This window comes from Heterodontus francisci, chromosome 12 (assembly GCF_036365525.1).
Source record: "Heterodontus francisci isolate sHetFra1 chromosome 12, sHetFra1.hap1, whole genome shotgun sequence".
Classification (NCBI taxonomy): Eukaryota; Metazoa; Chordata; class Chondrichthyes; order Heterodontiformes; family Heterodontidae; genus Heterodontus; species Heterodontus francisci.
This window is the reverse complement of record NC_090382.1, coordinates 104,206,996-104,230,802: the sequence shown is the minus strand read 5'-3', so window position 1 is coordinate 104,230,802 and position 23,807 is coordinate 104,206,996. Positions and strand designations below refer to the sequence as shown.

The following is a 23,807-nucleotide window of genomic DNA, read 5'->3' as shown; positions in this document are numbered from 1 at the left end:
ACGAAGGGCGGTTGGAGCGAAAGACCCGGATTGAGGGACGGAGCCGGTCCGGCGGTGGCGGAATGTCATTCCCTAGAGCAGCACTCAAACGCTTCAACGACAAAGTGGGTGAGTGACTGGGGGTTCTCTCTCTGTGTGTGAAGCTCCGCTGATGGTTGAGCTTTGTTCGGGCAGGCCCAGCAACAGTTGCCCCGGTGTCTTCGGCCACAGCGAGCTCTCCCCGCTTCTTCCCTGGGTGCTGGTCTGGGGTTAAACACCACCCCCCCCCCCCCCCCCCCCACCCCACTTCCCCATCTTGCTGTGTCTTGGACCCGAGGGGCCTTTCACACCAATATCCCCACTTCCTATGTACTGCCCAATAGTCGCTCCACTTTTCCCCCCAACATATACTAAATTCATAAGATATGTAAAAGTACATGACACAACAGTTCAAATTGGACCTGACAAAGTGCAATACAGATCAGTTTCTTTCAAAAGAATACATATAATGCCTCATTACACTTGCCATTACAAACTATGTTTACAATGTACGTGTACATTTCATGTCAAACATTCTCTGCTGTATACAGTCCGAAGGGTTTTACATGGGTTCCAGCCTCTTGGTGTACTACGACGTGAGGGCCCTTACGCAGAGGCCTTTTCCCATTGAACCTTTGCAGCAGCTGCTCCAAGCTTTAGTGCGCCCCACAGCATGTAGTCCTGGACCTTGGCATATGCCAGTCTACAATGCTCGGTCATTGACAGCTCTTTGCAAGAAAGAAAACAAAGACATTCATTTATATAGCACCTTTCAAAGCACAGTACAGCACAGGAACAGGCCATTCGGCCCTCCAAGCCTGCGCCGATCTTGATGCCTGCCTAAACTAAAACCTTCTGCACTTCCGGGGACCGTATCCCTCTATTCCCATCCTATTCATGTATTTGTCAAGATGCCTCTTAAACGTCGCTATCGTACCTGCTTCCACCACCTCCCCCGGCAGCAAGTTCCAGGCACTCACCACCCTCTGTGTAAAGAACTTGCCTCGCACATCCCCTCTAAACTTTGCCCCTCTCACCTTAAACCTATGTCCCCTAGTAACTGACTCTTCCACCCTGGGAAAAAGCTTCTGACTATCCACTCTGTCCATGCCGCTCATAACTTTGTAAACCTCTATCATGTCGCCCCTCCACCTCCGTCGTTCCAGTGAAAACAATACGAGTTTATCCAACCTCTCCTCATAGTTAATGCCCTCCAGACCAGGCAACATCCTGGTAAACCTCTTCTGTATTGTGACTACTGTCCTCTCAAAGTGCTTTACAGCCAATTAACTATTTAAAATGTAGTCACTGTTGTAATCCAGGAAAATGCAACAGCCAATATATGCACAGCAAACTCTCTCAAACAGCAATGTGATAATGACTAGGTGATCTGATTTTTGTGATGTTGATTTGAGGGATAAATATTGGCTAGGACACCATGGATAACACCACTGCTCATTTTGAAATAGTGCCATATGATCTTGCATCCACCTAAGCAAGCAGATGGGGCCTCAGTTTAACATTTCGTCCAAAAGACAGCACCTCCAACAATACAGCACTCCCTCAGTACTGCACTGGAGTGTCAGCCTTGATTGTTGTGCTCAAGGTCTGGAGTGAGACTTCAACCTGGAACCTAGTGATTCAGGCGAGTGTGCTACCAACTGAGTCACAGCTGACAGACCAGCACGTTTCAGGCAGCCCAAAGTGCGTATTTCACTGGGTTGATGATCCTCCAGCAGCAGTTGATCATCAGTGTCCCCAGGGACGCACACCGAGTCCTGCATTACAGAGTTGCTTGGGGTGAACCTTGACAAAAACCAGTGCATTTCTTTCCAGACCTACTTTGCGAAGGCTTATTCCAGAAGGAGGTGGGCAACAGTCTTTTCCTCCCCGCAGTCGCCTCAAGGGCAGCAGGTGGAGGCGGTGAGACTCCTGGCGTGCAAGAAGGATCTGACTGGGAGGGCAGGCTAGGTCTTGGTGCTTGTTTGAAAGTTCTGCCGATGAGGCATTCTGCGAAATGAGTTTGACAGTCTACTCAGGGAACCATCCGATAGGATCCACCATCTCCTTTTCCCGTTTGTCGAGGACTTTACGCACTGACCATTGCCTGATGGGCTTGTGGTCAAAAAAAAAATATTTTTCTGTTTAAAAACTCTTCCACGAGGGACAGATGGTATGGCACAGTTCAACTGAATGAAGTGTCCTGCAGCAATGGAGTGTTCTACGGCAACATGGCCAGACCCATCCTTCGCAATGCTGGGGACAGATAGAAACAACAGTACCTCTGCTACCTGTCCCCACCCAAGGGACAGATTGAGATTTATGGCCTGCACACACATTTCAACGGCAACTATTTATCTAGTGCCTTTTAAAGTGATGTGTCCAAACGCGCTTCACAAGTGTAATGGAACACAGCGATCTAGCAAGGGGAGAGTTTTGTAGAAATGACCAAAAGCTTCGTCAGATTTTAATTACCTTTTATTTAAAAGTGTAGATGGGGTAGATTGTGGTGAGAGAGCTTGAGATCAGTTCGAATAGTCACATTTAAAGGCAATGTTGATGGGGCGATTCCAGTTAAACTTCTGGTCACCCCAAGATGTTGAAGGTGGAACACTGGATGATTGAGGTGCTGTTGTTGGTTAGGGTGAGATGATTATTGCCTAGTGCTTGTGTACATTGATTGTTCCCTGCCACTTGTTAGCCCAAGCCTGGAGGTTGTCAAACAGCAGCAGTAGCTGCTGTGCGGTGTTACCTGGAAGCATAGGAGGCAAGCAGCTGGTGCTAAAGTTCTGCGCTGTAGTGCATTGGGCTTAGTCCATGTCAGTTATGCCGTCAGGAGACTGGTAACGGCGCACCCAATGCACATTAGAGTTATACAGCACAGAAACAGGCCCTGCAGCCGATCGTGTCTGTGCCGGCCATCAAGCACCTAACTATTCTAATCCCATTTTTCAGCACTTGGCCCGTAGTCTTGTATGCTATGGTGTTTCAAGAGCTCATCTAAATACTACTAAAATGTTTTGAGGGTTCCTGCCTCTTCAGGCAGTGCATTGCAGATTCCAGCCACTCTCTGGGTGAAACTTTTTTTCTTCAAATCCCCTCTCTAAACCTCCTGCACTCTACCTTAAATTTATGCCCCCAGTTATTGACCCCTCCGCTAAGGGAAAAAGTTTCTTTCCGTCTAACCTATGAGTGCCCCTCATAATTTTGTATACCTCAATCATGTCCCCCCTCACCTTCTCTGCTCTAAGGAAAACAACCCTAGCCTTTTCAGTCTCTCTTCATAGCTGAAATGCTCTAACTTAGGCAACATCCTGGTGAATCTCCTCTGCACCCTCTCCAGTGCAACCACATCCTTCCTATAGTGGGGTGCCCAGAACTGTATATAGTACTCCAGCTGTGGTCTAACTAGCGTTTTATATAGCTCCATCATAACCTCCCTGCTCTTATATTCTGTGCCTCGGCTAATAAAGGCAAGTATCCTATATGCCTTCCTAACCACCTTATCTACCTGTGCTGCTGCCTTCAGTGATCTATGGACTAGTGCACCAAGGTCCCACTGACCCTCTGTACTCCCTAGGGTCCTACCATCCATTGTATATTCCCTTGCCTTGTTAGTCCTCCCAAAATGCATCACTTCACACTTCTCAGGAGTAAATTCCATTTGCCACAGCTCCGCCCATTTTACCAGCCCATCTATACCGTCCTGTATTCTAAGGCTTTCCTCCTCACTATTTACGACACCACCAATTTTTGTGTCATCTGCGAACTTACTGATCATACCTCCTATATTCACGTCTAAATCATTAATGTACACTACAAACAGCAAGGGTCCCAGCACCGATCCCTGAGGTTCACCACTGGTCACAGGCTTCCACTCACAAAAACAACCCTCAACCATCACCCTCTACCACCTGCCACTAAGCCAATTTTGGATCCAATTTGCCAAATTGCCCTGGATCCCATGGGCTCTTACCTTCTTAACCAATCTCCCATGCGGGACCTTATCAAAAGCCTTACTGAAGTCCATGTAGACGACATCAACTGCTTTACCCTCATCCACACATCTCATCACTGCCTTGAAAAATTCAATCAAGTTAGTTAGACATGATCTCCCCCTGACAAAGCCATGCTGACTATCCCTGCCTCTCCAAGTGGAGATTAATCCTTTATGTTTTAGTGAATGTGATGTAGCCTTTCCAGGTCTGTGATGCTATAGCTATAATAGGGTGCCCAGAGTTGCATGCAGTACCTTAGCTGTAGCCGAAACTGTCTTTTTTAAAAATAAAACTCCCTGTGCTGTAATACTGTTGCTTTTTAAATCTTTTTTACATTTGTAACTCACCGCTTATTTGTTCCTGCCCTTCCTTTCTTGTTTTAGGCTGTGCCCCTGCTCCAGGCTACTATGATATTAAACAGGTGGAGGGTTCCATGGGTCCAGTATCCTTTGAAAAAGCGCACCGATTTAAAAAGCAAAAAGGTAGGAGTACTTTTTTTCTGATGGGGCCAGTGAAAATGTAGTTATCTCAGAATAACTGGGTAGCAAAGCAGACATGTAATCAATTGAAATTTGAAACTCCTACCTTGAATATAGTGTAGTGTTTATGGTACTGGTCTAGCAATGGGTTGACTTTTCATGTCCCACCATGACAAGAATGCAGTAAATCTGGTAACTTATGGGCTAGCACCAGAAATATTTATCATAAAAAGCTGCCAACCGATGTTCCTTTCGCATACATGTGACTCCAGTCCTGCATTAGTTGACTCTTATGGTGCTCTAAAGTAGTCTAGCATGCTACTTGGAGTGGACCGTTAATTAAGCCTTGCCACATAGTAAGAAATAAAGTGAAATAAAAACCTGGTTTATACCTGGTCTGATATAAACACCAAATGTGCTGTAAAAAGTCACTATCTAATGACATCCATCACCTAAACTGAGAGCTTTCAATCAGGTGTGTGACTGCAGCATCTCTGCTACCTCTATATTCTTTCAATGAGTGCTATGTTGAGATGACCCGAAGTGAATCTAGAACCATAGAAAAGTTACGGCACAGAAAGAGGCCATTCAGCCCATTGTGCCTGGACTGGTCGAAAAAACTAGCCATCTAATCCTATCTTCCAGCGTCTGGTCCTTAGCCTTGCAGGTTACAGCACTTCAGGTGTGGGTCCAAGTACCTTTTTAAATGAGTTGAGGGTTTCTGCCTTCACTACCAATCCGAACAGTGAATTCTAGACATCCACCACGCTCTGGGTGCAAAGGTTTTTCCTCATGTCCTGCTAATCCTTCTACCAATCACCTTAAGTCTGTGCCCCTGGTAATTGACCCCTCTGCTTGGGGAAACAAGTCTTTCCTGTCTACTTTATCTAGCCCCATCATAATTTTGTGCACCTCAAATGAGTCACTCCTCAGCCTTCTCTGTTCTAAGGAAAACAACCCTTGCCTATCCAATCTTTCCTCATAGCTGCAATTTTCAAGCCCTGGCAACATTCTTGTAAATCTCTTCTGTACTCCAGTGCAATTATGTCCTTTCTATAATGTGACCGGAACTGTACGCAATACTCCAGCTGTGGCCTAACCAGTGTTTTATACAGTTCCAGCATTACATCCCTGCTTTTGTATTCTATACCTCGGCCAATAAAGGAACGCATTCCAAGTGCCTTCTTCACCGCTTTATTTACCTGTCCTGCCACCTTCAGGGACCTGTGGACATGCACTCCAAGGTCTCTCACTTACTCTACCTCTCTCAATATCCTCCTGTTTATTGTGTATTTCCTTGCTTTGTTTGCCCCCCTCAAATGCATGACCTTGCACTTCTCCAGATTGAATTCAATTTGCTATTTTTCCACCCACTCAATCAAACCATTGATATTCTGGAGTCTACAGATATCCTCTTCACTATCAACTACATGGCCAATTTTTGTGCCATCTGCAAATTTCCCAATGATGCCTCGCACATTTAAGTCCAAATCATTAACATATACCACAAACCAGAAAGGGACCCAGCACTAAGCCCTGCGGAACGCCACTGGAAACCGCCTTTCATTCGCAAAGACGTTCGTCGACAGTTGCCTTTTGTTTCTTATCTGAGCCAATTTTGGATTCAACTTGCCACAATCCCCTGAATCCCATGGGCTTTCACTATTCTGACCAGTCTGCTATGTGGGACCTTGTCAAAATGCCTTACTTAAATCCATGCAGACCACATCCACTGCACTACTCTCATCAATCCTCCTGGTTACTTCCTCAAAAAATTCAATTAAGTTAGTAAGACACAACCTTACCTTAATAAATCCATGTTGACTATCCCTGATTAATCTGTGCCTTTCTAAGTGACAGCTTATCCTATATCAGAATTGATTCTAAGAATTTGCCCACCACTGAGATCATACTGACCGGCCTATAATTATTTGGTCTCTCCCTCGCACCCTTTTTTAAACAATGGTATAACGTTTGCAGACCTCCAATCCTCTGGTACCTTGCCTGCATCTAGTGAGGATTTGAAGATGATCCTCAGAGCATCTGCTATTTCCTCCCTGGCTTCCTTTAACAACTTGGGATACAATCCATTCGACCCTGGTGATTTATCCATTTTCAAGGATGTCAGACCCTCTTGTACTTCCCCTCTCATTATGCTCATCATGTCTAATATTTCACACTCCTCTTTAACTACAATGTCTGCAACATCTCCCTCCTTTGTGAAGACAAAGTACTCATTACGAATTCTGCCCACACCTTCTGCATCCCTGCATAAGTTACCTTGTACATCTCTGATAGACCCTACCCTTTCCTTAGTTATCCTCTTGCTCTTAATGTACTGATAAAACATCTTTGGGTGTTCCTTGAACTTAAGTTTGCAAGCTGGTGTTATGAACTTTCTTAAACACTGTTATATTTAAAGTAATTGTAGAGCATTTGTTAGCATTCTGTATTTCCAAGTATTTATGCATTGGTTTAATTTTGGGACTCTACCTGATATGTTCATCTACAATACATTTCTGTATGAGTGCCATCGCAACTATGTTGAATATACTCACTGCCATGGAAATGTGTGTAATGAGGAAGTGTTGGTTACCCAGCTAAGCTACTACTAGGTTTCCTCTGCTTTCATGCAGCTTGCTTGGCCACATAATTGGACTATCAAATGTTTTAAAGGCATTAGTACTTCAGTGCTTTTGTCAGTCAAGTGTGGACTATGGTGTGAGATCATGTTGGAGTACTGATGAGAGTTAAAGCCTTTCTGCCCCATCCATCAGGCCTCTGTGGGCAGCTGAAAACAGTGGGATGTCTATGCCTTGAGGAATGAGTAATAAATCCTTTACAACAGTTAAACTGCAAAAAATAAATTCACCAGACTTTTGTGTTGTCAGAAGTTGTTGATGTAGTCAAAGCATTGTGCTTAAAATCTTCCTCCAGCAACATTTTCTCTTTGCTTCCAGATCCAGGAAGCCAGAAGACAGTTGAAACTGAGAAAGGGCTGATATCACCAGCAAGTTCACGAAAGAATCTCAGCTCTGGGGCAGTCAGTAAAACTGGTTCATTCAGTTACTTCAAAATGCATTTTGTTTAATACAACGTTAGCTGGTTTTGCGTGTAGTAGATTTTGTCTCTGGTTTTGTTAAACATTTGTACCTATGACTAGCAGACTTTTGTAAATTTCCTTTTCTATTGAATACCTTCCTTATAAGCTGGTATTAAAAAGCTGTCATTACTGTTATGGGATAATTGACTCTGCATTATCAATGTGTTACAACCAGGTGAGAAAGGGGTCTAGGGGTTCCCTCAGCTTTTTTCTGGTTTGGTCTTGTTCGCTGCTCTCCAATTGTAATGGCAAAGAAATCAACCAGACAGGTTTTCTTAAGTTTAAACAAGAAAGGTGTAAGTTTATTAACCTTAAAACTCTAATTCGGTTAAAACTACTAAAAATACCTGATGCACCCATGCTAGCATGTATATGTGATAAACAGACCCGCAGATAGAGACAGAAAAGGAGAAAGAATCAAGGGGAAAGGTTTGAAGCAATGGCTGGAGTTCATTTACTGTCTTTTGAGTTCAATGTAAAGTCTTTAATTGCAGTTAAATCTTGATGTCTCATTGGGGCCCAGTGCACACTTTCAAACTTGTTTCAATGGTTTTCTGTCTTGAGGCTTAGTTTCTTCTGTGGGCCCCTGTCCTTGCATGAGAGGGAGAGAGAGACAGGGCGATGCTGTCTTCTTGAAATCCAGTTGCAGTCTCTGTTTTTCATGAGAGACGAGGAGAGATGCTCTCTCTAAGTTCAGTTGCAGTCTGTTTTTTTTTTCTCTGGCACAATTGAAACCAAACCTGGGCCAGCAGGCCAGTCATGTGACTAGCTCATTTGTTTTTTGGAATGACGTGCTGGCGAGGTTTTGTGAATTCTTTCAATCTTGGTAGACATCTTCAGTAGGGGGGCTGGAATGCTGACTTCCCCACATTCAGTGTCTTTTAATCAAAATCCATTTGGTTAATTGAATCAGGGAGCAGTTCCATTGTCTTCAGGCAACTGTCTTTTAGAATGCAAATGTTTCCAGCCGCTGTCCTTTTAGAGTGCAGGTGCAGCTATGTTTTCAATCCAGTAAGAGTTTAAAATTAAGGTTCCATCTGATGAAATTAATGTACCTCATTCTTGGCAGGTGTGGTTTTCATCCCAATGGCTTTATCTCTGCTGTCCTGATGAATTTTGACCTCTGGAGATGGTGCTGACTGTAGGAATTCTTAACTGTTCATTAGGTCTGATTGATGTGTGGTGCAGTGCCATTAATTTGTGCCCTTGACAATGAATGCCAGTGCTGAAGATGTAAGTCCTTGTTAATCCAGGCAAGAAAGCTGTTAACGCTGTAGCCTTGGAAGGAAAAGTTGTTCAAAAAAAAAAGTACAAGTTCAGCCATGATCTTTTTGAATGCTGGAGCAGGCTCAAAGGGCCTTATGACCTACTCCTACCCCTAATTATGTGATGCTGTTCTCGGAGAGCTCTCATTCTGTCCTTCATGATTGTTTTGGAACAGTGAGGTAGCACAGACTCGAGCTAGAACAGGTGTAGCAAGAACCAAGTAGACTTTTACCACAGTTAATATTTAGTATGAGACTAAATAAAGTAGTACCACTGGGCTACCAGAGATTGTGGACCTTTTTACCCAAAATCAAAAATTTAGCAACATAGAATGAATCCATTGTATCTGTGGTGTTCCATTTGATATCCATTGGCCTGCTCCCTGTATCCTGTATCTTTGTGTTTCAAATATTTCAAACTTGTCTGAGAATGATCCTTTTATGTAGAAAAAATGTTAGCTTTGACTGATCTGGAGCCCTGTTTACTGCAAGTAAATTCAGATCTTGGAATCATAGCAAGTGTGTAGTTACAGCAATTCAGTTACAAACTCAAGGTTACTGATAATGCCTAAGCATTTTCCACCACAATGTAGCACTTTTCTGTAGACATGCCTGCTAATAGTTACTTTCGAATCCATGCATTCTGTTCATTTTTAATGGGAGTGTTGCTTTTCTGTGAACTGTCTTTAGACCAGCGCCCGGAAGGATGTAACCCTAGTGTTGGAGCTTAAGAAGCAGAAAATGTTGGAACAAGAGGCAAGTAGACTTTTACCTACAATTAACATTTGCAAAAGAGCTATTAATATAAAAGTAATGCTCTGAGGTAGGGTAGTGGCAAATCACTCAAAATTTGGCTTGAAACTAAAAATAGCGGAGTTACTTGATTTTTGAGGTGACCTCCCACAGTTAATACCATGCTGCAACATGAGACAACCAACATTCAATGCCTTGTTTAATAATAAAAAAAATTCCATGTAATATTGTCAGACCAACTGTAGTATTCGGGTCAAGCAGTTAAAGGATGAAGGGTTAACTGGGCCCAATTGGAAGACGGGGACAGGTGGGGTGGGGGGGGGGGGGGGGGGGTGGTGGTGGTGTGAGGAGGTGGACTGGTGGAGGAGATGGAGGATGTTTAGACAATTAGTGGTGGGGTGGAGCATTTGTCTGTTTTCCAGGACCAATTTTTCTCTCTGGAAGGAATTAATTACATCTGGGTCATGGGGTGGGGTGTGAGGGGCTGCTTAGTCAGGATTGAGGCTGTTGTTAAAGTGCTTCTTGAGTGGGGTGGTGGATGTCTGAAATTGTATTGCAGTTAAATGTTAACCATTTTGCCACAGATGGAGCCTTTTTTTTTGGTGGCGGCGAGCTCCTGCCTTGAGCTGCTGCAGTCCTTGTTAATCCACCCACAGTTCACTTGGGAAAGAGTTCCAGGATATTTGACCCAGTGACAGTGCCTTGGTGAGTTGTTGCAGTGTATCTTGTATGCATCTCCCTTCCTAACAGCACTGTGGGTGTACCTACACCCCAAGGACTGCAGCAGTTTAAGAAGGCAACTTACCACCACCTTCTCAAGGGCAAGTAGGGATGGGCAATAAATGCTGGCCTAGCCAGCGACACCCACATCTGACGAACGAATAAAAAGTAAGATGGTACACACTGGTGGAGGGAGTGAATGTTTAAGGTGGTGCATGTGGTGCTGATCAAGAGGGCTGCTTTGTCCCAGATGTTATCTAACTTTTTGAGTGTTGGAGCTGCACTCATCTAGGCAAGTGAGTATTCCATTACACTGCTGACTTGTGTCTTGTAGATGGTGGACAGGCTGTGCGGAAACAAGTGGTGTCACTCACTGCAGAATTCCTAGCCTCTGATCTGTTCTTGTAGCCACAGTATTTATATGGCTGGTCCAGTTCAGTTTTTGCTCAATGGTAATCCCCTAGGAAGTTGATAGTGGGAGTGGTGGGGGCGGTAGGGTTCAGCGATGGTAATGCTGTTGAATGTCAAGGGGGAGATGATTAGATCCTGTCTTGGAGAAAAACCTGACCAAATAGTTTTCAATGCATTCTAAACTAGAATGTTGCAACCCACTCATTGAGGGTATCTTAGCTGTTGCCAGTTGTAGTGTTAGTGTCTTTCTTTACTATTTTTTCTCCCCTCTCTCTTTCTTGAAGGCTTGAGCACCTGTGTTTCCAGTTCAATCATTGCATTGTAATCAGAAGCGAAATCCTTGGTCGTTTTGCCCTGTTGGCTTATCTATTTACTAAGTCCCTTACAGTTGTCACAAGAGCTGAGATTTTCCCTCAGTATGCAGTAAATACCCTTCTTTCCTGGTCAATTCTAGTCTGTGCATGAGATATGCAGGAAAATATTTTGTAGAATAGCCGTGATGTAATTTGCTTATTTTGTGTCTGATGACTTCCATTTCAATGCCTTTTTAATGTATTGTAAGTTTTGTATAAAACTATGTACACGGTAGATCCGTTGCCTGCTGCAGCAGCGTGGAGAGCAGGACAAAAGACTTCAGGCCCTGGAAGAGGAGATGAAGAAGGTCGAAAGCAAGCTGACTGCAGCTGTGAGAGAGAAAACATCCCTGACATCAAATGTTGCTTCTCTAGAAAGACAACTTGCTGATCTCCACAAAACCAATGAGTTACTCAAGACAAAGGTACTGATTGTGACTGTACCCTACAACCTCTTGCCCCTGGTCAGAGAGAATTTCACACTGATTCTATGGGAATTTTTGATACTGTAGCATTAAACTCTTTTTGCCATGTATATCTGCACCTAGAAATTACAAATACTCCAGTGTATTGATCTTTGGGGTCAATTGTATCATTGTTTTGCTGTCGATGTGACTGAGAAAAGATTTATATAGCAATCAATGCTTCCACTACAGACTTGATAGTGCATCAAGTTTTAAAAAAGCTCTACACCTCTCTCTCTCACACCCATCAGTGCAGCAGAATGCTGAAAAAAATACTGCGCTGTAACTTCTAAACTTTTATTTGGCTACAGTCACAATTGAAACTTGGTACTGGCCCTGCCCTTTTGTTTCTTTCCAGTTGGCATGATGTGAAGCTGTTTTTATTGTTTCAATACTTGCAACCTCAAAGAACTAGGTGGGTGGTCCAGAGTGAGGACTTCCACGATGGAAGTGGGTAAGGGTGCCGGTGCTGAATCGGGCCTTCCATAGTGGAGTTGATGAGCTCCTCTAACTGCATGCAGATATTCAGGAAGATGATGCATACCATGTGTAGTGTAACACTCAATCCTGACTAGTTTGCTTTTGGATTTTTGTGATGTCTCCTTAAAAAAAAAAGCATAGGCTAAGTGATGAACAAATTGAGAGCGGCTAATTCAATATTTATAAGGCTTTTCATTTACAAAAGATCAAGACAGGAAACACTGGGAATACCTCGAGTCAGGCAGCATCTGTGGAGAGAGAAACGGGGTCAACGTTTCAGGTCGGTGACCTTTCAAATTTTTGTGCAAAAGATCAAGTATGCCCTCAATGTATGGGTACCTGTACTGACAGCAGAATTGGATATTAAATCAGAATGGCATCTCTGCAAGAACAGGGTACCACTATTTCAGAATGGTTAGAATCATTTCTAAAGATGGGTGAATTTCAAGTACAATGTTTCGTGCAATGCCCTGTGTGTAATGTTAACTTTCTTTGTTTCCATTCAGTTTTCTGACGATGGTACCAAGAAAAAGATTAATGCCCTGTGCTTGGAGTTGATTGAAGTGAAGAATAAGACTGATGCTAAGGACAAGGTATTGAAGCTTAGTTACTTGCTGTGGAGAGGTGATGTCAGCAAGCATTTCTTCACAAAAAAGGTGGCAAAAGTCTGCAATTATCTCGTCTCTTCCACCCTCCCCCAGCCACCCCATCTCCCAAGAAGCTGTTGAGGCGATGAGTGGGTGGTGTCGATTGAAGATGTAAAAAAAAACTGATAGGTTTGTGTTAGGGAAGGTTGCTGAAGTTTTGGAGCCAAGGCATGTAGTTGGAGTTTAGAAACAGATCAGCCATGATATGGTGTGGAATAGGCTGAGGGGCTAAATGGCCTCCTCCTGTACCAAGAGGGTACTGTCTGATAATATGCAGTGGTCCAGCATCTTCCAATTTTGATGAATGACAGGAATAACAGCTGAAGGGTCTTAATCTGGGAAACATATCACACCTTGTATTTCTTTGTAAATGTATAGAATTTAAGACAGTAAATTTGTGAAGATAAAGCAAAATACTGCGGATGCTGTATTTTGTGAAGAAGTTCGTTAGATTTTACTCCACATTCAGTCTAACCAAAGCTTTAGAGGACTGAAGCATAACTTCCACTCCTTTGTATTCAAAACACTGGAGATAGAGATTGACATTCTGTTAACATTTTTAATGATTTTAGTACCTGTCCATTAGCTTTTAGTGATTTCTGTACACTGGTCCCTAAATCTCTCTCTCTCTCTCTCTCTCTCTCTCTCTCTCTCTCTCTCTCTCTCTCTCTCGAAGAACCAAAGAAATAGGAATAGGCTATTTGGCCCTTTAGGCCCATTCTGCCATTCAGTATGGCCATGGCTGGTCCTCTACCTCAGCTGCTCCTTCCTGCTGTATCCCATCTCCCTTGATTCCCTTAGAGCTCGATACTGACTTGAACATGCTAAACGATGGAGAATCCCCAACTTTCTGGGGTAGAGAATTCCAAAGGTTCACAACCCTTGGAAGAAATTTTTTCTGCACCTCAGTTCTAAATGGCCAACCTTTTTATTCTGAGGCTGAGTACCTAGTTCTAGACTCCCCAGCCAGGGAAACATCCTCCCAGCATTCTACCCTGTTGACCCTTAGGCACTTTATATGTTTCAATGCGATCACCCCTCATTCTAAACTCAAATATAGGCTTAATCTACTGAAGGTCTCCTTGTAGGACAATCCCCTCATCCCAGGAATCTGTTTAGTAAACCCATGTTGCACTCTCTCCAAGGCAAGTATATCCTTCCTTGTGTACATATGAACATGCAAATTAGAAACAAGAGTAGGCCACTCGGCCTCTTGAGACTGCTCTGCCATTCAACAAGTTCATGGCTGATCTGGTTGTAACCTCAACTCCACATTCCTGCCTACCCCCATAACCTTTTACCCCTTTTATCAAGAATCTATGTGCCTCTGTTTTAAAAATATTCAAAGACTCTGCTTCCACTGCCTTTTGAGGAAGAGAGTTCCAAAGACTCATGACCCTCAGCTAAAATGTTTCTCCTGTCTTAAATGAGCAACCTCTTATTTTTAAACAGATTCTCCCACAAGAGGAAACATCCTTTCCACATCCACCCAATCAAGACCCCTCAGAATCTTATGTTTCAAGGAGACCAAAACTGCACACCCTATTCCAGGTGTGGTCTCATCAAGGCCCTATATAATTGCAGTAAGATTTTATTCTTTGCAATAAAGGCCTACATACCATTTGCTTTCCCAATTGCTTGCTGTACATGCATGTTAACTTTGTGATTTGTGTATAAGGGCACGCAGGTCCCTCTGAATACCAACATTTCCCAGTCTCTCTCCGTTAAAAAAAAAAATCTGCTTTTTTATTTTTCCTATCAAAGTGGTTAATTTCACACTTTGACACATTATATTACATCTGCTCCTCCACAGTTCCTGGCTTTTCACCATCCATTTAAAGAAAATAAATGGGTGAGAATCCTAACATGGGTAAAAATTACAGCACCCATTCCACCACCCAATTGCTCACTCTGTTGAAACCTTGGACTATGTGGATAGCTACTCATGATTTAAATAATCTGAGGCAATGGGGTAATGACTTTTCTTTTTCTCCCCTCTCTTCCAGTCTCTATGTATTTTTTTATTTCGTGGGATGTGGGCATCGCTGGCAATGTCAGCATTTGTTGCCCAACCCAAATTGCCCTTGACAACTGAGTGGCTTGTAAGGCCATTTCAGAGGGCAGTTGAGTCAACCACATTGCTGTGGGTCAGGACACCCATGTAGGCTAAATCAAATAAAGACAGCAGATTTCCTTCCCTAAAGAACATTAATGAACCGGATAGTTTCATGGCACCATTACTGCAACTAGTTTTCAATTCTAGATTTTTGTTAATTGAGCCTATTAATTCATTGAATCAATGGTGGGATTGGAACTAATGTCCCCATTGGCATTGGCCTGGGCCTCTAGATTACTAGTTCAATGACATTACCACTATACCACCATCTCCCTGTATAATGCACCGAATGCTTGTAAACCATGCTAATGTGCAATATTTCTTTGTAAATCTTGTTTTCTAATTTCCCAGGAACAAGAAATCCTGAAGGTATGATCTATCTCGGCATATAATGCTAATTTCACTCTCAAATTATTGAACACATATTTCACTTTTCCTTAAAGGTAAAATGTAGAACATCCAGATACACTTATATTTTATATTTGTGTGCCTTCAGTTCTATAAGCCTTGTCTCTCCATGCTTTCATTGTCCATTAGATTTTTTTTTCTATTTGTCGATCATGCTGCCTGTAATCTCTTGTAGTACTACATAGATTAATGGCATGCCATTAACTGCAATAAGTTTTAAGATATTATCCTGACATTTTATTAGCTAGATCCAGAAATTAGGACAATAATTTAGAATAATTATTAGACCATCCAAAGTCTGAATCTTTTCAGAGCTGTTAACCTTTTTATTTAAAAAAATTAATGTAGCCTGTATCACAGCCTCTTGGCTTGAGGGAGGGGAAAAAATGATCCTATTGAAGTAGTGGTCCACTGACAGCCTTTCACCCTTGTGGAAGAGTCACAGCGAAGGTAGACACTGTGTCCACACTGCACTTCTAGCAGGAAAATTAATTTCTCTTTAGCTGATGAGTAATGACGCGCTGTATGTCCTTGAGGATACTGACCCCAGCTGATCTCTGCACAGCCACCTTGTTGCGATTAGTTAAATGGGCACAGCAAAAGAAATTTGCATTCATTCTATTGTGGAGGAAGGGTTCCATGAGATCTTAATAGCTGCAGTTTAATATCCTCCATGAAAGATGGAACATCTGATGATCCCTCAGTACTGCACTTGTAGTCCACCTAGACTGTGTGCTTGAGCCCTTGAATGTAGCTTGAGCCCACGCATAATAGGCTTTCTGGTCCTTGTGGCTTTGTAACCTTCCATGTGGTGCAAATGCTCAAGCCATCAGCAGTAAGGAGTTCTGTCAATCCATTTGTTTTTGTTCTTCTGACTTTTTATTCATACTGTCGATGTTAATTTTTGTGTTCTTGAGCTCTATCAAAAAGGGGCAGTTAATAGCATTTCTTACCATGGCCAATGGGAAGAAATCCCTTTAACATGTTTTTACTTTCTTTCGTTGGTACTATTCAGTACTGCAGGTTTTTTTGTTGGTTCCAATATAAGCCACCAGCTCAGCAATTTTTCTCACCTCAACTTATACAAGGTTATAATGATGAGAGAGCCTTCCAGTCCATCCAATTTGCTCCAGATTCTCTTGATGCAGTGTGAAAACAGTGACGAAAAATCCGTTACCCTGCTCTGCAACTTGATAAATCTGCTTTCTCCAGCATAATAAACATTCCGTGGCCTAAACTTTCTGCATTTCTTATCTTTTGCAGATAATTTTTATTTACTAATTCACCACTTTCACATTTACCTGTTGACATGTTTTGGATTAAATGAAACTCACTTGATTCAGATCCAGCAGCACTTCTGACTCTGCTAATGACCTGTGGGTTTAGAGGTTTTGATTTTAAGAGTTGCTAGTCCCAGACGTAGTAACGGAGGTCTTTACCATGTATAGATATTGTTGATTCGATTTAGAGTTGTTGGATCAGATTTTTTTAAATTCATGCATGGGATGTGGGTGTTGCTGGCCAGGCCAGCATTTATTGCCCATTCCTAATTGCCCTTGAGAAGGTGATGGTGAGCTGCCTTCTTGAACCGCTGCAGTCCATGTGGGGTAGGTATACCCACAGTGCTGTTAAGAAGGGAGTTCCAGGATTTTGACCTGGAACAGTGAAGGACATTGAAGGAACGACGATATAGTTCCAAGTCAGGATGGTATGTGACTTGGAGGGGATCTTGCAGGTGATGGTGTTCCCATGCATTTGCTGCCTTTGTCCTTCTAGTTGGTAGAGGTCGCGAGTTTGGAAGGTGTTGTCTAAGGAGCCTTGGTGCGTTGCTGCAGTGCATCTTGTAGATGGTACACACTGCTGCCACTGTGCTTCGGTGGTGGAGGGAGTGAATCTTTGTAGATGGGGTGCCAATCAAGCGGGCTGCTTTGCCTTGGATGGTGTCGAGCTTCTTGAGTGTTGTTGGAGCTGCACCCATCCAGGCAAGTGGAGCGGATTCCATCACGCTCCTGACTTGTGCCTTGTAGTTGGTGGACAGGCTTTGGGGTGTCAGGTGGTGAGTTATTTGCTGCAGGATTCCTAGCCTCTGACCTGCTCTTGTAGCCACGGTATTTATATGGCTACTCCAGTTCAGTTTCTGGTCAATGGTAACCCCTAGGATGTTGATAGTCGGGGTTTCAGCGATGGTAATGCCATTGAATGTCAAGGGGAGATGGTTAGATTCTCTCTTGTTGGAGATGGTCATTGCCCGCCACTTGTGTGGTGCAAATGTTACTTGTCTCTGGGTTACTAGTCCAGTGACAATACCAATACGCCACCGCCCCCCCAATCCAGCTCATTAAATTCAAACTTGTCCCTGATAGTGATCAATGTTTAGACAATTTTCTTTATGGGATGTGGGTGTTGCTGGGTCAGCCAGCATTTATTGCCCATTTCTACTTGCCCTTGAGAAGGTGTTGGTGAGCTGCTGCCTTTATCCACGATAGTCCATGTGGTGTAGGTACCCCTACAGTGCTTTTAGGGAGGGAGTTCCAGGATTTACTACCTTCAGGAGCGGAGAGCAGCCGGACCTGTGTGAAAACACTGAGAACCGGGAGTGGATAAATCCAGCCCGAGGCTTGGGGCCTTCACTTACCTTCAGGAGCGGAGAGCAGTCGGAGTTTTGAAAAAAAAAAGCGTGCAGTGACGTCACAGGAAAGCTGCAAGGTGATTGGTTGGTAAGTCACTGCTGTTGGGGAATAACTCTAAATAGCTGGGTAAGTAACTAAAGTAAAAGGAAAGGTCTACGGTTTTTTTTATAAAATAGTGGGTAGTTTTTTTTTTAGGGAATCAAGGTGCCTAATGTATATAATCTAATTGGGTAATTTAACGGGATAAATTAAAGGTAAGTCTGGGGAGGGCAGCTTGGCAACGTGGAGCGCTCCTCCTGTGCAATGTGGGAAGTCAGTCACTTCCAGTGTGCAGGAAGTGTCTCCAGCTGCAGCTAATCGAAATCTGCATTTCAGATCTGGAACGGCGGCTGGAGACATTGTGGAGCATCCGCGAGTCTAAGATCATCGTGGATAGCACGTACAGGGAGGTGGTCACGTCGCAGGTAAAAACTGCTCAGACTGAAAGGGGATGGGTGACCGCCAGGCAGAGTAGAAGAACTAGGCAGGTAATGCAGGAGTTCCCTGGGTCCATCTCCCTTTCTAACAGATTTTCCACTTTGGGTACTGTTGGGGGAGATGGCTTCTGAGGGGAATGCAGCAGGAGCCAAGTCTGTGGCTCCACGGGTGGCTCAGCTGCACAGGAGGGGAAGAAAAGAAGTGGGAGAGCTATAGTAATAGGGGATTCTATCTTAAGGGGTACAGATGGGCGTTTCTGTGGCCGCAAACGTGACTCCAGGATGGTATATTGCCTCCCTGGTGCTATGGTCAAGGATGTTACGGAGTGGCTGCAGGACATTCTGAAGGGGGAGGGTACACATTGGTACCAACGACATAGGTAGAAAGAGGGATGAGGTCCTGCAACAAGAATTTAGGAAGCTAGGGAGCATATTTAAAAGCAGGACCTCGAAGGTTGTAATCTCTGGATTACTCCCGGTGCCACGTGCTAGTGAGTATAGGAATGGGAGGATAGAGGAGATGAATATGTGGCTGAGGAGATGATGCAGGATGGAGGGCTTTAGTTTCCTGGATCACTGGGATTGTTTCTGGCAAAGGTGGGACCTGTACAAGTTGGACGTGTTGCACCTGAACCGGAACGGGACCAACATCCTTGCTGGGAGGTTTGCTAGTGCTGTTGCGGGGGGGTGCGGGGCTGGTGGGATAGAGAGTGGAGGTACAGGAGGGGGTGATGCAGTCAAATATCGAAGAGAAACAGTCAGTCTGGAAAGCAGAGCAAATATAAACCTGTTAAGGCACAAGGGAAAAATGCAAGGCTGGATTGCATCTCTATTAATGTAAGGAGTCTTACTAGTAAGGCAGATGCATTGAGGCCATTGATTAACACATGGGATTATGATATGGTTGCTATCTCAGAGACATGGCTGAGGGAGGGGCAGGACTGGAAACTCAATATTCCAGGGTATAGAATCTTCAGGCGTGATAGGGGAGGGGATAAAAGAGGAGGTGGTATTGCACTGTTAATCAAGGAGTCAATTACTGCAGTAAGGAGGGATGATATCTTCGAAGGTTCCTCAAATGAGGCCATGGGTAGAACTTAAAAACAAAAAGGGGGCAATCACTTGGCTGGGAGTGTACTACAGGCCTCCAAACAGTCGGGGCGATAGAGGAGCAGATATGTAGGCAAATCTCAGAGGTGTAAAAATAATAGCGTGGTAATAGTAGGGGATTTCAACTTCCCTAATATCAATGGGGATAGTCTTAGCGCAAAAGGCTTAATGGGGCAGAATTCTTAAAAAGCATCCAGGAGAGCTTTTTAAGCCAGTATGTAGAAAGTCCTACAAGAGAAGGGGCAGTACTGGACCTAATCCTAGGGAATGAAGCCGGACAAGTGGGAGAAGTGTCAGTGGGGGAGCATCTTGGGGACTGTGACCATAACTCTTAAGATTTAAGGTAGTTATGGAAAAGGACAAAGACGGACCAGAAATAAAGGTACTGAATTGGGGAAGACCGATTTTAAGATGATAAAACCGGATCTGGCCAAAGTGGACTAGGAGCAGCTACTTGTAGGAAAGTCTACATCAGACCAGTGGGAGTCATTCAAAGGGGAAATATTGAGTTCAGAGCCAACATGTACCCGTTAAGGTGAAGGGTAGGACCAACAAGTCCAGGGAAACCTGGATGTCAAGGGATATAGAGGATTGCATCGGAGAAAAAAAGAGGCTGATTGAGTGCTGAAAACAGCGGAGGCCCTAGAGGAGTATAGAAAGTGTCGGAGAGAACTTAAAAAAAAAAAGTAATCAGGAGAACGAAGAGGGAACATGAAAAACACTGGCGGGCAAGATAAAGGAAAATCCTAAGGCATTTTGTAAGTATATTAAGGGCAAGAGGATAAGCAGGGAAAGAGTAGGGACCAAAGTGGCAATCTGTGTGTGGAGCTGGAGGACATCGGTGAGGTTTTAAATTATTACTTTTCATCTGTGTTCACTATGGAGAAGGATGATGTAGGTGTAGAGATCAGGGAGGGGGACTGTGATTTATTTGAACATATTAGTATTAAAAGGGAGGAAGTATTAGCTGTTTTAGCACACTTCTTCTTTGGCCTCCTTATCTCGAGAGACAATGGATAAGCACCTGGAGGTGGTCAGTGGTTTGTGAAGCAGCGCCTGGAGTGGCTATAAAGGCCAATTCTAGAGTGACAGGCTCTTCCACAGGTGCTGCAGAGAAATTTGTTTGTTGGGGCTGTTGCACAGTTGGCTCTCCCCTTGCGCCTCTGTCTTTTTTCCTGCCAACTACTAAGTCTCTTCGACTCGCCACACTTTAGCCCTGCCTTTATGGCTGCCCGCCAGCTCTGGCAAACGCTGGCAACTGACTCCCACGACTTGTGATCAATGTCACAGGATTTCATGTCGCGTTTGCAGACGTCTTTAAAGCGGAGACATGGATGGCCGGTGGGTCTGATACCAGTGGCGAGCTCGCTGAATAATGTGTCTTTGGGGATCCTGCCATCTTCCATGCGGCTCACATGGCCAAGCCATCTCAAGCGCCGCTGACTCAGTAATGTGTACAAGCTGGGGATGTTGGCCGCCTCGAGGACTTCTGCGTTGGAGATACGGTCCTGCCACCTGATGCCAAGTATTCTCCGGAGGCAGCGAAGATGGAATGAATTGAGACGTCGCTCTTGGCTGACATATGTTGTCCAGGCCTCGCTGCCATAGAGCAAGGTACTGAGGACACAGGCCTGATACACTCTGACTTTTGTGTTCCGTGTCAGTGCGCCATTTTCCCACACTTTCTTGGCCAGTCTGGACATAGCAGTGGAAGCCTTTCCCATGCGCTTGTTGATTTCTGCATCTAGAGACAGGTTACTGACGATAGTTGAGCCTAAGTAGGTGAACTCTTGAACCACTTCCAGAGCGTGGTCGCCAATATTGATGGATGGAGCATTTCTGACGTCCTGCCCCATGATGTTCGTTTTCTTGAGGCTGATGGTTAGGCCAAATTCATTGCAGGCAACCACAAACCTGTCGATGAGACTCTTCAGGCACTCTTCAGTGTGAGATGTTAAAGCAGCATCGTCAGCAAAGAGGAGTTCCCTGATGAGGACTTTCCGTACTTTGGACTTCGCACTTAGACGGGCAAGGTTGAACAACCTGCCCCCTGGTCTTGTGTGGAGGAAAATTCCTCCTTCAGAGGAGTTGAACGCATGTGAAAGCAGCAGGGAGAAGAAAATCCCAAAAAGTGTAGGTGCGAGAACACAGCCCTGTTTCACACCACTCAGGAAAGGAAAGGGCTCTGATGAGGAGCCACCATGTTGAATTGTGCCTTTCATATTGTCATGGAATGAGGTGATGATACTTCGTAGCTTTGGTGGGCATCCAATCTTTTCTAGTAGTCTGAGGAGACCACGTCTGCTGACGAGGTCAAAGGCTTTGGTGAGATCAATGAAAGCAATGTAGAGGGGCATCTGTTGTTCACGGCATTACTCCTGTATCTGATGAAGCGAGAACAGCATGTCAACGGTCGATCTCTCTGCACGAAAGCCACACTGTGCCTCAGGGTAGACGCGCTCGGCCAGCTTCTGGAGCCTGTTTAGAGTGGATAAATCTCCATGCCCAGATGAGATGTATCCCAGGCTGTTATGTGAGGCAAAGGAGGAGATAGCAGGGATTCTGACACAAATTTTCAAATCCCCTCTGGCTACTGGAGAGGTACCAGAGGACTGGAGGACAGCGAATGTGGTACCATTGTTCAAGAAGGGTAGCAAGGATAAACCAGGTAATTACAGGCCGGTGAGTCTAACATCAGTGGTTGGGAAACTATTGGAAAAAATTCTGAGGGATAGGATTAATCTCCACTTGGAGAGGCGGATTAATCAAGGATAGTCCGCATGGCTTTGTCGGGGAGATCATGTCTGACTTGATTGAATTTTTTGAGGCGGTGACTAGATATATCGATGAGGGTAAAGCAGTTGATGTAGTCTACGGTGATGGACTTCGGTAAGGCTTTTGATAAGATCCCGCATGGGGGATTGGTTAAGAAGGTAAGAGCCAATGGGATCCAGGGCAATTTGGCAAATTGGATCCAAAATTGGCTTAGTGGCAGAAGGTGATGGTTGAGGGTTGTTTCTGCGAGTGGAAGCCTGTGTCCAGTGATGTACCGCAGGGAGCAGTGCTGGGACCTTTGCCGTTTGTAGTGTACATTTAATGATTTGGACGTGAATATAGGAGGTATGATCAGTGAGTTCGTGGGTGACATTAAAATTGGTGCCATAAATAGTGAGGAAGAAAGCCTTAGATTACAGGATGATCTAGATGGGCTGGTAAAATGGGTGAAGCAGTGGCAAATGGAATTTAATCCTGAGAAGTGTGAGGTGATGTATTTTGGGAGGACTAACAAGGCAAGGGAATTTACAATGGATGTTAGGACTCTAGGAACTACAGCAGGTCAGAGGGACCTTGGTGTACTTGTCCATAGATCACTGAAGGCAGCAGCACAGGTAGATATGGTGGTTAGGAAGGCATATGGGATACTCGCCTTTATTAGCCAAGGCATAGAATATAAGAGCAGGGAGGTTATGATGGAGCTGTATAAAACGCTGGTTAGGCCACAGCTGGAGTACTGTGTTTAGTTCTGGTCACCATACTATAGGAAGGATGTGATTGCACTGGAGAGGGTGCAGAGGAGATTCACCAGGATGTTGCCTGGGTTGGAACATTTCAGCTATGAAGAGAGACTGAAAAGGCTAGGGTTGTTTTCCTTAGAGCAGAGAAGGTTGAGGGGGGACATGATTGAGGTATACAAAATTGAGGGGCATTGATAGATTAGATAGGAAGAAACTTTTTCCCTTAGCAGAGGGGTCAATAACCAGGGGGCAGAGATTTACGGTAAGGGGCAGGAGGTTTAGCGAGGGGTTGGAATCTGGAATGCACTGCCTGAAGAGGTGGTAGAGGTAGGAACGCTCAACATTTAAGAGGTATTTCGATGAGTACTTGAAATGCCATAGCATACAAGGCTACAGGCCAAGTGCTGGAAAATAGTATTAGAATAGGTAGGTGCTTGATGGCCGGCACAGACACGATGGACCGAAGGGCCTGTTTCTGTGCTCTATGTCTAAGATTTTGACCCAGCGTTAGTGGAGGAGTGGCGAGGGTAGTGTTTGACTTGGAGGGGACCTTGCAGGTGGTTGTGCTCTCATATGTCTGCTGCCCTTGTCCTTCCAAGTGGTAGGGGTGGCATGTTTGGAAGGTGCTGTCAAAGGAACCTTGGCAAGTTGCTGCAGTACCTTTTGTAAATGGTACACACTGTTGCCATGGGATGCTAGTGGTAGATGAAGTGAAAGTTTAAGGTATTGGATGGTGTACCAATCAAGTGAGCTGCTTTGTCCTGGATGGTGTCCAGCTTCTTGAGTGTTGTTGGAGCTGTACTCATCCAGGCCAGTGGACAGTATTTCATCACACTCCTGACTTTTGCCTTGTTGATGGTG

The 23,807-nt window shown here is 44.4% G+C and overlaps 1 protein-coding gene across 4 annotated transcripts in view; it reads left to right on the top strand.

Annotated features, from left to right (window-relative positions):
- The window catches only part of hmmr (hyaluronan-mediated motility receptor (RHAMM)), a 59,478-nt gene continuing 35,671 nt past the window's right edge, over window positions 1-23,807 (top strand). For 2 of the 4 annotated variants that reach the window (XM_068043987.1, XM_068043986.1), the window contains exons 1-7: window positions 1-108; window positions 4,400-4,498; window positions 7,456-7,538; window positions 9,554-9,619; window positions 11,337-11,525; window positions 12,250-12,324; window positions 12,551-12,637. In XM_068043987.1, coding sequence (XP_067900088.1) covers window positions 63-108; window positions 4,400-4,498; window positions 7,456-7,538; window positions 9,554-9,619; window positions 11,337-11,525; window positions 12,250-12,324; window positions 12,551-12,637 — 645 coding nt within the window. In that variant the 5' untranslated portion in view covers window positions 1-62. The remainder of the gene's footprint in view (window positions 109-4,399; window positions 4,499-7,455; window positions 7,539-9,553; window positions 9,620-11,336; window positions 11,526-12,249; window positions 12,325-12,550; window positions 12,638-23,807) is intronic. The other 2 variants (XM_068043989.1, XM_068043988.1) reach the window with 2 other exon arrangements.